The sequence below is a fragment of the Chanodichthys erythropterus genome, chromosome 15 (assembly GCF_024489055.1).
Source record: "Chanodichthys erythropterus isolate Z2021 chromosome 15, ASM2448905v1, whole genome shotgun sequence".
Lineage (NCBI taxonomy): Eukaryota > Metazoa > Chordata > Actinopteri > Cypriniformes > Xenocyprididae > Chanodichthys > Chanodichthys erythropterus.
In genome coordinates, this window is record NC_090235.1 from 2,453,713 (window position 1) to 2,468,174 (window position 14,462).

The 14,462-nt window shown below is 34.8% G+C and overlaps 1 protein-coding gene across 1 annotated transcript in view; it reads right to left on the reverse strand.

The window, feature by feature from the left end:
• Positions 1-352: 352 nt before the first annotated feature.
• Positions 353-14,462, reverse strand: part of znf516 (zinc finger protein 516) — a 114,860-nt gene continuing 100,750 nt past the window's right edge. The window contains exon 6 of the mRNA XM_067361458.1: positions 353-394. Coding sequence (XP_067217559.1) covers positions 388-394 — 7 coding nt within the window. The 3' untranslated portion in view covers positions 353-387. The remainder of the gene's footprint in view (positions 395-14,462) is intronic.

Consider the following 14,462-nt stretch of genomic DNA (forward strand, 5'->3'; position numbering starts at 1 on the left):
ACAGAGAGGAGGGAGCGCCGCAGGAAAGTTCCACATGCAATCTTTTTTGTTTGTTTGCGAGTGTAAACGCAGTTGTGATGAAATATTGATGCTCCCTTCCAAACTGTCTTGTAAGTCGTCTCCGTTCTTTCAGGCTTTCCATCTGTAGCACCTGAGGAAGAGGACGGGAACGGCGGGCTGTCAGGAGAGATGAGCTCAAGCTCTCTGCGGCAGGCTGTCAAATGCGACACATCCTCTTCAAGAGCAGACACAAGAGCAAACTTCCGCTACTCCTCTATCGTTGTCTCTTTCTCTATCTGTGTCGCTGTTCCTCAATCTCTATCTTTCTTTCTCTCTTTGTTTTTTCTCCCCTAATCACATTGCAGGACAGTAGGTAAGACTTGTGTTTCATGACCTATGGAAACAGAAGCATCCATCATTTGTAGGTAATCAACATTTTTGAAGGAAGTGACTCACCAAAAACAGCAATATGCATATATAGCGATATGAATACAGATTCAAATATCAATTAATTACAAACAGACATGGAACAGAAACGAAAAAAGACAGTGTTCACATACTTCAGCTCTCCTGACATCTCTCTATTTTCTTTGTTTGTGCTCTCCGCTATATTACTGCAGACTATCATTTGCAAAGTGTTGTTTGGCATTTGTGTTTTCTCTATTGGCTTTGCATGCTTGGCTAGCTGCGCTCGAACCTCTCAGCAGAAGAGACCTAGGCCTTTTTTAATAAGGTCCCTCATGAGAAATCTTCCTCATCTGAGCAGGAGCATGTCTAGAGGGCAGTTAAAGAAGAGAAATAGAAGAGGTAACAAATAAAAAGATGAGGAGATATAGACAGAAAAGAGGAGAGACTGATGAGGGAAGGGGAAGAACGTGATGCGTGATTGAGTTTGTGCATTCTGCCTCTCTTAGAGGTGAGAGCTGCTCTATCAGGGGACAGGAAAAGGCATTCAGAGTGTGACATGTTTGTCACGGTGGGCGACATTGGCATCTGTCACGCAACCTTTGGCAACGCTTGCAATAACCCTCTCCGTTCCAGAGAGTATGAGACAAAAAGAGACTGAAAACGAGAGAGGTGTGTCCTAGTTGGAGTGCACAAGCTTGAGGGCTGCAGTGCTCACAGCAACCTGTCCTGTCTGAATAAATCCAAGGATAAAGGCCTGAAGTTTTAAAATTAATAAAAGATAAAAAAAAAAAAAACATAAGAGTAAAAAGAGATTCCCTTGTTTTTGCATTAGCAATTCTATGGTACTCACATTTGGCATTTTGTCTTTCTGAATAGGACAAAAGAATCAAAATGATCTTCCCTTCCGAATTCATGGAAATGGAGAGGGGGAGGAGGGCTCCTGTCAGGAGGGAGGCATGGAGCGCTGGTCAGTATATCAGGGAGTTTTAATTAACAGCTCAGTGATGAGGATTGAAACAGCCCTCATGCCGTTTACCACTCTACGGGACCGGATCAAACCAAACTGTAGCGCAGAGGGGTTGGTCTGGTGAGTCTGATTATTGTGTTCAGGAAGTACCATTATGTAACTGAATATATTGGATATTTATCATAAGACATTGTCAAGGTCTGTTAGTATCCATATATCATTATTATGATGATTATTATTATTACTCACAATCCGTATAAACAACTACAACTATAGTGTAACCATTAATAAGTAATGATATTTATAAATCTTATTATTAAAAATCAGTATAAAAACAACTAAAACTTCAACTATAGTGTAACCATAAATAAGTAATGATTTTAACAAATATTATAACTCTTAATCGGTATAAACATCTAAAACTACAACTATAGTGTAACCATTAATATGTAAGATTAATAAATATTATTCAAAAACAGTATAAAAACAAATAAAACTACAACTATAGTGTAACCATTAAGTAATGATATCTATAAATCTTATTATTCAAAATTAGTATAAAAACAAATAAAACTACAACTATAGCGTAACCATAAATAAATAATGATTTTAATAAATATTATAACTCATAATCAGTGTAAACAACTAAAACTACTACTATAGGGTAACAATTAATAAGTAATAATATTAATAAATATTATTACTATGACTCTAGTTGTAGTTTTAGTTGTTTATATTTTTGTTGTTGTTCACAAAAATCAAACTATAAATAACTAAAACTACAAGTAATGTAACCATAAATAAACAATTATATCAATATGACTAGTTGTAGTTTTATTGTAACTAAGAAATTATGATATTAATATTAATAATATCACTGTAGTTGTAATTTAATTTGTTTAAATTGTTATTATTATTTAAAAGTATAAACCCCTAAAACTACAACTTGTGTAACCATAAATAAGGATATTACTATTAATAAATATAATAAGACGACTTTAGTCATAGTTTTATTGGTTTATATTATTATTAGTAGTAGTAGTAGCAGTAGTGGTAGTAGTAGTAGTAATAATATTATTATTAATAATAATAATAACAATCATAATCATAATATAAACAATTACTACTACAATTAGTGTAACCAGACATAATAATATTAATATTAAAAAATATGAATAATATGACTAGTTGTAGTTTTATTATTATTATTATTATTTTGTTGTTGTTGTTCTTGTTGTTATAAAGGAAAGATAAAAATGTAAAATTAATTTTAAGTCTCATACCAGACTGATCAAGAAGATTGAAGCATGTTTGTTCTAAATCTTCCTTGAAGTATTAGTAATTCACATTGTAGTACACTGTTCTGTGTCCAGTCATCCTAAATGGTTTAAAAAGTAAATAACGCCACCTCCCTTGACATCTCTCTCTCTCTCTCTCTCTCTCTCTCTCTCTCTCTCCCTCTCTCTATCTCTCTATCTCACTCTCTGATGAACAGCTCCACTCAGCCATCTATAAAAGACTGGCACTGAAATCAGGGGCATTTGCATACGGTAATTATTCTGCGAATCAGGCTACCTTTATTACTACCACAGAAATCTACTGTCAGCAGACACACATACATCATTGCACCGGGGACATACAATACGTGTATATCTACATTACTGCACAGTGCACAAGAGAAGGATGGAGGAGACACATACTTGCAGTACATTATATTGTAAAACACCTGTTTTTTTTTTTTTTTTATTGGGATATTTGTAGTGCCCTTGGAATTATTGAATTCCTAAGTACAATCTTCAAATAGCTAGTTAGCTGTCATTAAGAAGATGTTTTCTTATCCAGAGCTGTACTTGTGTGTTTGCTGTACACTTATTAAGCAATACGATTCGAGAGGCTGTGCTATGTTGTAAATACAGTCGATGCAAATGGCCTGCAACCCATTCAGCCATTAAATATATTCACAGCCGGGTGTCGTATTGCTTTTATAAAATTTTTACTAGAATTTAAAAATAATAAGGACACAAATTTGATTACAAATTTGAATTCTTTACATAATTTACACCAGTGTAATGATGTAGTACACATGCATTCAAACTCACAACAGTGCAATTTTGTGGATTGTTCATTGTGCATATATCACACACATACACATGTATACAAAAGGATGTAGTTTGCAGACATTGTCACTAATGGTGTTTGCTGTGTGTGCCCTGGAGACGGTCTGATCATTTACTGACAACATCATTATCCTGAGCTTATTGATCCCGTCATACTGCTGGGAACAATAGCACACACACACACTCTCTCTCTCTCTCACACACACACACACACACACACACACACACACACACACACACACACACACACACACACACACACACACACACACACACACACACACACACACACACACACACACACACACACACACACACACACACACACACACACACAGTTAAGCCTTGCTTTAATTAATAATTAAAGTGACACTTTTCATTTCAGAAATGGTCAGTAAACATCTTGCTCATGTTTTTATTGTCGTCAGTGTTAAACACAATCATTACAGACAGTCGAACCAAGACACAATATTGTATATATGTTCTGCTGTGACTTTGTCAGATATTGTGAGATCTGTCAATATCAGGGAAAGTCTGATTGGCTGCACTGTTGTGTGACCATCAAATCATTGGCCTGCGGTGACTATACATTCAAGCTTCATGCAATGAAACCGTTTGTCAGGAAACATCATTTGGACAAAGCCGTTTCATAGATTTTTTTGTCATGTCGGTGTCATTTGAGGATTCAATAATAATTTAATATAATGAAAGTTCAATTTACGTAAGGCATAATGTACAGTCATTCGGTTATTATTACAAAACACACCCAGACAGGGTGATTAGAGCCATGCAATACTCCCTGAGATGTTATTATTGTGGCAGATGAGTTAAGGCATTGAATAGAAAAAAAGTGTTAAAAGTCAATATATTGTTGCTACCCTAAGACTCCCCAAAAAAGTTGTGTCTGATTTGGCAAGGTGTGTTGTCTGTAGCTCAGGGGGATTCAATTAAATAATTTTTTTATATAACAAATTTTACAAAATTAAAACATTACTTGTAGTTCTAATGGTTAACATGCAACAATTATAACATTTTGAAGTTAATCTATTACTCTCTTAAAGGAATAGTTCACCCAAAAATGAAAATTCTGTCAAGTAGTTCCAAACCTGTTTGAATTTCTTTCTTCTGCTGAACACAGGAAGGAAGATATTTTATATTTTATATTAATTTTATATTATATTAATATTATTTGGAAGAATGTCAGTAACAAAACAGATCTGGCCCCCTATTGATTACCATAGTATTTATTTTTCCTACTATGGTAGTAAATGGGGGGCAAGATCTGTTTGACATTCTTTCAAATATCTTCCTTTGTGTTTATCAGAACAAAGAAATTCATACAGGTTTGGAACTACTTGAAGGTGAATATATAATGACAGATTTTTTTATTTTTGGGTGAACGATCCCTTTAAGACGAGCCCCTGTTTGATTTTCAACATGTAAAGGAGGAACACAATTCACTCATCACCATGCATAGTATTGCCTCACTGGACTTATTATGGGATTGTGTTACTTTATAGTCTGCCCTGAGTCCTATATTGCCTCAGCGTTGACGCTTGAAACCTGCGCTCATGGGACTCCAGTCTTACTATTAATACACACTGGAGAGTTTTACTAACATTCATTTACTTTCTCTCTCTGTCTCTGTCTCATTCTATCTATTCCACGTAGACTAGTGTCTCTCCTTTTTTTCTCTCTCTTGCTACTATGAATATATTCTATTATATATCTGCTTCGTCTGCTATCACTGTAACACATTTTTAGTAATTTTATTGTTAAGGTAATGTAAAAAAAAACCTGTTAATTTGTTAACTGTAAATCTATTTTATATTTAGCAAGAAAATAATAAGTGAATACATATGCGAACTTGTAAATTGTTAGGCACCAAATTAAATGTGATGCATAACACTTTTCTTGGTTATGTTTATTACTTCAGTTATCAGTTATTATCGGGGTAGGTAAGATTTTTTTTTTTTAATGCTTTTGAAAAAAGTCTCTCACGCTCACCAATGTACAGGTCCAGTAAAAACTGCAATATTGTGAAATATTTTTACAATTTAAAAGAACTGTTTTCTATTTCCATTTGATTTAAAATGTAATTTTTTTCTGCGATTGCAAAGCTGAATTTTCAGCATCATTACTCCAGTCTTCAGTGTCACATGATCCTTCAGAAATCATTCTAAATGGCTGATTTGGTACTCAAGAAGCATTTATTATAATCAATGTTGAAAACAGTTGTGCTGCTTAATATTTTAGTGGAAACCGTGGAAACTTTGATGAATAAAAAGTTCAAAAGAACAGCATTTATTTGAAATATAAATCTTTTAGATAGAAAGTTAGAAACACTGTAGTTACTGAAGTATTTACTGTCACTTTTAAATGAATTTAAAGCACACTTGCTGAATATAAGTATTAATGTCTTACTTTTGAACGGTAGTGTACATTTTTACATTTAGTAATTGCATGATTTGTATCATTTTATTAACACAATGCTGTCCAAATGTTTATTAAAGGAAAGGCCAGTTTTGATCAACTTAAATTCATAATGCTGCCTTTTAGTGTGCCTTTTAATGACTGAAACATTGTTGTCATATGTGTGTGTGTGTATATATATATATATATATATATATATATATATATATATATATATATATATATATATTTTTTTTTTTTTTTTATTATTATTTTTTTTTACTGTAAATTTAACAGGATTTTTAGTATACTCTCTCTTCTTCCTCTCTCTTCTCTCTCTGAATCATGTTTTTTTTTCCATCTGTGCTCTTGTTCATTTGCACTCTCTTGTTCATGCTCTCTCTATCCTCTTTTCTTGCACTCTGTTTGTTCTTGGATCTCTCTCTCGTTCTTTTTCTCTCTCTTCTAAATGGGAGAGAGGAGAGCTCATGGCCTATATAGAAATCCCAGTGGGAGTGTATGAATTGCGGATCCTCTCTGAGTAGCTGTTTTGTCATGTTTTATATCATTCAACTAATAAAAGGCAACTCCGTTTACTAACGACTCGGAGTCCCATAAGAGCATTGTTCTAAATGTACTGCAAACACAGTTGTTTGCTTCAGAACATGTTCTCTCTTTTTCTTTCTCCCGATTTCCCCTTCTTTGCACAATTTGCAGTCACGCTCTCTTTCTCTGTCTCGCTCTCTGATTTTCTCTCTCTTTAAAGTGCAATACTGAGATAAAGTGTAATTGAAGAGTACTGAGCTACCATCCTGCCAGATGAGGAGATTTGACTCTGGAGAAAGAGATCTTAAGAAACATGCTCGCTTTTGCAGTGGAATTATCTTGTCCTTTTGTATGTACAACTGTTGTGTGAGTTTTGTGTCATTTCCTGATTGGCCGGCCTTTCAGTCCTCCAGGGCATGGTCAAGATCTGCTTTCTGAAATGGGCTATGATGTTGTTTGCCCTACGGACTACATTCATATGACGTGTCTGGTTATTTGCGAAGCAACAAACCGAAGTGAAACCTTTTCTGAAAGACGTTAAACAATATTCAGTCATTCCCAGAGGAAAATTGTTTTGCTCTTTCATGGCTGAGGAGATGTAATGGAGTTCTCAGTTATGTTTCCTTTAAGCTTCCACTTTGTTTCAGATGTTTCTATGCATTTTAATATACGTACACTACTATTCAAATGTCTGGGGGTGATTTTGTTGGAAGAAATTAATACTTTTATTAAGCAAGGATGCATTAAAGGGTTAGTTCACCCAAAAATGAAAATTCTGTCATTAATTACTCACCCTCATGGCGTTCCACACCCGTAAGACCAAATTATACACACAAAGATATTTTTGATAAAATCCGATGGCCAAGTGAGGAATGCATTGCCAGCAAGGTTATTTCCTTTTTCAATGCCAAGAAAGCTGCTAAAAACATTTAAAACATATTTTAAATAGTTCAAGATTCAGAATTTTCATTTTTGGGTGAACTAACTCTTTAAATTGTTCAAAAATGACAGTAAAGGCATTTATAATGTTACAAAGGAATTCTATTTCAAATAAATGCTGTTCTTTTAAACATATTCATCAACAAATCCTGAAAAAAATCATAGTTTTCACAAAATTATTAAAGAGCACAATTGTTTTCAACATTGATAACAGAAGTGTTTCTTGAGCAACAATTCAGATTGATTTCAGAACGATCACGTGACACTGAAGACTAGAGTTATTTTTTGCACTTACGCCTCTTAAAAATATATATATTCTATGTTGTCTTTGCTGTGGATATCCTGTGCAGGTTTTTGGAGTCTATGAGATTTCATTGCAGTTTATGAGAAACTATTGAGAGATTGTGAGAAAAGGAGTGTGATTTTGTTGATCTGGTCTGTCTCAGCAAATCGGCATTGAATTGTGTGAACTAACACCTCTGTCCTCCTCAGAATTCAAAGGAATTTACTTAAGGACACACAGAGATAGACAAAAAGCAAGAGATCAGAGGAGAAAGAGGGAGAGTTTAGATGCAACCCGATCAATACGTCAGTCAAAGGCAGCTTTGATTGATTCTTGTGTGTGTGTGTGCACTAAAGTGTGAGGGAATGCATACAAGAACACAAAAACAAGACAGAATTTCTCAGAACCTCAAGTGCCCTCCTAATCCAATTAACCCAAAACCGACTTAGCAGAGAAAATCTCACATGACTATTAGACGAAGAGTCTCGACAAACGCTTTCCACACCTGTCCCCGTTTCCATTTGAACCAGGTGTGGGATAAAGTCAGTGCTTCTCTGTCCAAGTGACCCTGAGCCTCCCTCCTGTCTCAGCAGCGGTTTTAAAGAGAGCTCCGAGAGCTTTATTGCTAAGTGGGCCTAGGCACACTAAAGTGGCTGGTGACTGTGTTTAACAGGACCATTAAGAACAGACAGACCGATCAATACTTTGAGGGAACAGGAGAGAAAGGAGATGTGTAGTTAGTGCATGACTGTCTTGAGGTGTCGGCAAATCTTAAACACACCGATCCTTCTCTCATCCTATTATTCTTTAATATACCTGACTCTGCTACAATTAAACCGAACCCTTGCAGGGCATAATGCGCACCGACCGTAAAACTGAACGTGTCAACATTTCTTTACGATTGATTTGCAATCAGACATATCTTATATCACCTTATAAATGCAGACAATTCCTCCCTAATTAGGTTTAGTGTGCTTTAGTGATTAAACAATCTGAGGTGAGTTGGATTCATCGCCTAGCTGTTTGCTTCTTAGTTTTTATGTGTCTGTGCATTTAACTCTATTTATTAAATAAAACCATTGATCAATTCATGCATATATAGCTAAAATCAAATATGGTGACACATCAATAGCATCAACGCTTGTGTTATAATGTCATGGTGTTAATTCACGTGACATGCAAGAACCAATGAGGTTTGATGTTGCTGGCGTGCCATATTTGATTTGGGCTCTGTATAGGTACATGAGCTGATCAGTGATTTGATTTGAGAGTGAAATGACCACTTACACTTTAATATGTATTGATTACTTTTATGCTAAATTTATTTTTGGACAATTTGGAACTTGGACTTTTATATGGACATGCTCAAATTGTGTTCCACAGAAGAAAGAAAGTCAATATCAATTGGAACAATATGAGGGTGAGCAAATGATGACAGATTTTTAGGTGAATTGTTCCTTTAAAGAATCTTAAAAAACTCCTTTTTGAAGGTCTAAAATAAGGAAAAGAGAAAAATCTGGGTTGGTAACTAAAGGATTGTTGGTTTGAACCGCAGAAGCGACAATTTGTGAGAGGCCACCATTGTGCCCTTGAGCAAAGTACTTAACCCCAACTTGCTCCATAGAGACCGTCCTCATCTTAAAAAATTATGTAATTTGCTTTTAGATAAAAACATAAAACAAATATAGAAATTGATGTAATATTTTTTTTACCACTACAGGTACAGATGACTTTACATCATGATACTGATCCTTGAAGTCCGTGGAGTAATGGAGGTCACCAGAGAGCTGCTGAGTAACTGTGCTGAAGTACGAATTACAGATCCTGGATCTACGGAAATGGTGCTAATGTTGGAGTGGGGTATCATTCTAGTTTTGTTTTACATTTTATTTTAAGAAGATACTTTCTTTGTTTGGTAAAGACATCAGCCTTTTTGAGACCTGCAAGACCCCAAGAAAGTGCGGTTTTCTGTTCTCACATTTCTTATTCAAACAGGATGTTTACATATTTACCCCTGGTTTCACAGACATGGCTTAAGCTAGTCCTAGACTAAAATACATGTTTGAGCTGTTTTACCTCAAAGTAACTTGCACTGACATATCTTAAAATATGTCAGTGCCACTGTTTTGTCTCAAGATGCGCACCAGTAATGTTTTTTTCTTGTGAATGTTTATAAAAGCTACTTATATGCCCTAATTGAACCTGATCCAGGCTTAGGCTAAGCTCTGTCTGTGAAACCGGGCCTTAAAGTCACAATAAAATTGAAGTAGTGACATATCTTTGCTTCCCTATCGTGCACATCTGAGTGAAATGGATTATAAGAAAACAAATGTAGGACGACTGTCATAACTGTGAGTTAGGATATTTTGATTAAAAACGACCAACTCAAAACTAAATTTAAAAAATGAAACATGTACGCTTGAATAATTTAAAGTGAGATAAATAACATACATTTAGAAAGTCAAAAAAAGTGAATTTCCATTTCATCCCAACTTTGAGAGCCAATAGCCTTAGCTTTACATCACAGCCATGAACATTATCTGCCATTTGCTATTGCTAATCATAAAGTAAAAATAAACATTTTGGATAAACCCATCAGATGTGTTTCAGTACAATTTTCCCAGAAGGGAAATACTAAAAAACTTAAATCAGTATGTCTTCTAATCTGAATGATTAGACTAAATAAGATTTTGTAGGGAGATTTTATGCAGAGCTGTTTTTTTACTGCCTTTTCTTCAGTGGAAACATAAGAAACTCTCTACATAGTGTTTTAGATGCTACAGACTTCACCGGCACTACAGTGAGCGTTTGAGTGTGTGCGAAGGAGACCAGGGAAGTGCGAGCCTGCCTGTTTGACTGTTTACGTGGAGCTGATATATTTATTTCTATCTCTCTCGCTTCCTCAGAGGGTGGTGTATGAAGCTGTGTTTGCCTGCGGCAGATCCCCCTGGCAGTCTCTGAGAGCTGCCATCTTCTTCTGCCAGCCCTCCATTAGGCCTGTAAGGTGTGTCAGTCAGCGCTCGTACACAGGGGCTTATGGGAAGACTGCGGGGAAGTGAGGAGTGAACGGTAACTTGTAGCACGCACACACACACTACTCACCCACACATGCCAGCGTGTGTCAAATTAGGACAAGCAGGGGACAATTAAAGTCTCTGTCTCTTACACACACTCTCACACAAACACATATACACAAAGTTGGCTGTGGATGCAGTTGTCTCAGACCTCTTGTCTTCTCGTCTCTTCCTCCAGGTGATTATATGTACTGACTACTGCAACTCTACAGTAACACAGTGTCCTAACCAGGCACGATCAGCCGCGGTTCTAGACTGTTTACAGTGGGTGGCCGCAGTGAAGTTTGCGTGATGTGTCATGATATGTCGACTATAAAACTAGGTCTATAAAATATTTCGCTGAAAGCATATGACAACAATAAAGTGTAGTGTAGATGCTCATAGGCAGAATATGCATTCTGCAGTTTTTTTAAATGAAAAAAGCAACTTATATTGTAGTCTAGGCATACATTTTAGCAGCTTGTAAGTTCTCTGGTAAGAGTGCTATTTTAGAATTGTATTATTTATACAATAACATTTTTTTTATTACAGTATTTACTAATATTTTTTAATTATTTTTAAATACAAGATCATTTTAATTTTATGTTTTATTAATTTTGTTACATACTGTACTTTTGTCATTTTTATTAGTTTTTTTGTTTCTTTTTAGCTTAAATTTTTAGTTTAGTTTTAGTTTCAGTAATTTAGGTACTTCAACTAAATTTTATTTTTATTTCAGCTAATTGTGCATTCAAAAAAAAGTTACACATAGGTGCAAAATGGACAAAAATGTCCATGCCAAAATACTGTCATAGAATATTTTTTTCCACTTTCACTGATGTCAATTTTTTAACCAGCATCTGTTCTTTCCATAGATACCAAACATTCATTAATTTTAAGAACTTTAACCCTTTAAATGCTGGATTGTTTACATAATGCCATAGGTGTTTTTTTTTTTATGAAAAAATTAAAAATAGTAGTTTATTTTCATAAACTAAATGCTAACCAGAATTTTTTTTTCTTTGTTTATTAGATTCTTGGGTGGGTCAATGAAGAACAATAACATTAATTTTGAGGCATTTATATTTTTTATGCACTTAGGTCCATGATGGACAAAAATGTCCATGCCAAAAAACTGTCATAGAAATATTATATATTCATATTTTTTTCCACTTTCACTGATGTCAATTTTTTAACCAGCATCTGTTCTTTCCATAGATACCAAACATTCATTCATTTTCAGAATTGTAACGCTTTACAAATCGGTTTCTTTACATCTTCGGCTTCTAATGCACCTGTATGCTCACTGTCAGTGGGCAACACTAGCTTCAGAGCTTCCTCTGCTGAGTAACGTCTCTTCAAACAATGAAATGATCAACCCCTCAAGCCCCACATATTTATAGGTTTGGCTGTGAGGACACCTGTGTGAACTCAAACTTTGTATAAAATCCAGACTAAAAAATTAGCATTTTCTTGTGGTGAAAACTAAAACAATGTGTTTAGGGGCTTCTGAACTTCTACTTCAAATTCAAGCGTACCTTTTATCTCTGTACAAAAACAATAACAAGAGAAAAAGTGTAATCAAGGGTTAAGATGTGTGTTTGGGTGAAAAAGAAAAACCTCAAAGCTCAATAACCTTCATTGACTTTTTTCACATGGTCCTACACCTGACCCTATGACCCTGCCAGGATTTTTTTCCCAATTGACTCTATAATATGCATAAGTAGAAAACACAAAAAAGCGAGTATTTCTTTTATATGCCAAATTTGAAAATATGGCACAATCTAGTAAAAAATGGTAAAAATGTAACATTTGAAGCCTTGCCGATAGAATGAATGCCTATTTGCAAATATTGTATTATTTTATAGTCAAATGGTCCTTGGTTAAAAAATTGCAGTTTTAATGGGTTTCAATGTGGACATTTTTGTCCTTAAGGTCCTGAGTGTGAGTATTTTTTGTATGGAGGGTAAAATTGATTTTTTTGAAGGAAATTAGGGTAAAATATTAAAATTCCAATAAAAATAAACACCTGAGCCAAAATTCATGTAGTTGGCATTAACAAAGGCACACTTATAACAAAAAACAAAACTGAAATGGACAAAAAGGTCCATAAGGATGCACAAGGGTTAAGTTAAGTTTTTCACATAATTGTTATATTTTATTTCCCCGTATTTCAATGAGCGAAAACATTTTTTAAAGATTTTTTTTAACTTAAAAATAACAATGCTGTCTATGACTTTGGTGTTGCTAGCTCCATGCTCTAGAGTAGTGCTAAATAATAAGAGTAATAAACTCTGCAGTTATAGAGCCAGCATTTGAAGTGAACTGCACAACTTCACCTGAGTTTGAGAACAATAACATTATTCAGCCAAATTCTGCCAAAGTCTGCTTACTCTACTTAAAAACACTTGCCGCCTTACAGACAGGGAAAAAGAGACAGAACGCTGCCTCAGAAAAGTGGCTTACACCTGTGAGTTTGCTGAAAAGAAAAATCTCTGTGTCATCTCTCAGCAAGATATGTGCAGTTCAGCTGATCATATTAGCTTGACAAAAAACAAGCAATGCTTTTGTTGAAGTTCGTTTTAAAGGTCTTATACTGTACCAAGTGGCCTACACTTCTTTTTATTAATTAAATGACTTTCTTTCTTTAATAGAACTCAAAAGAAGATGTTTAGTGGAATGTTTGTGCTGCTCTTTTCAATACAGTGACCGAATGGTGACCTTTCAAGCTCCGAAAAGGTAAAAACAAACACCATAAAAGTAGTCCATATGACTTGGTAAACGATAGTATTGCGTGGGAGTTAACAAACTAAAATTTAAAAGTGCTGCATCTCATATAAATGTTTCAAATGTTTTTACACCCACATAAATGTATTTAGATTTATAAAATGGTTAGTTCCTGTCCTTGATTCTGATTGGTCAATAGCTGTGTTTTATTCACGGTTCTGTGTATCACTACACAACATCCTTAGCAACCACTCTAAACAGTTTGTTCTCTATTTATATTGTTCATTGAAGTATTAGGATTGTGAGAAAGAGATCGAGTGAGCGAGTTTATTACCTGCATTCAGATTTAGCATTTTCCTTCAGGTCAGTCCTATGTTCATAATAAAAATCCGCTGCAATATCTTGTCCTTTTAACAGTTAAGGGGTTTTCCCGTGACTAACAGCACTAGTCAAAGTATTTGTCAGTTGCGTCTTTTTCCATGTTCACAACAATTCAGTCTTTTCAATGTAAAAGTCTTAACTTCTGTTGCTGTTCACAGTGAGGGACTTTTTTTTCCGGCGGAAGGAAGGCTTTTAGTGATTTTACTTCATGAAAGTTTACTTCATTGATACATATTTTTTGGCTTTAATATTTGTATTGTGTGGTAACCATTTTATAAAAGCAATAAGTTACTTGAGGCTAGTGCTTTATCGTGAATAAGTCACGGCTAAAGGGGGTTTAGGCACTTTGCATCATGCCTAACAACACCCTTCAGCTGTGACTTATTCACCATACAGCACAGCCTCTCGTACCTTATTGCTTACATATGCACTACTGTTCAAATATTTGGTGTCAATAAGATTTTTTTGATGGAAGAAATTTATACCTTTATTCAGCAAGATTGCATTAAATTGATTAAAAGTGACAGTAAGGACATACAAAATGTTATAAAAGAATAAAATACTGTTCTTTTGTGCTTTTTATTAATCAAAGAACCCTCAAAAATGTTGTATCACGGTTTCCACAAAAG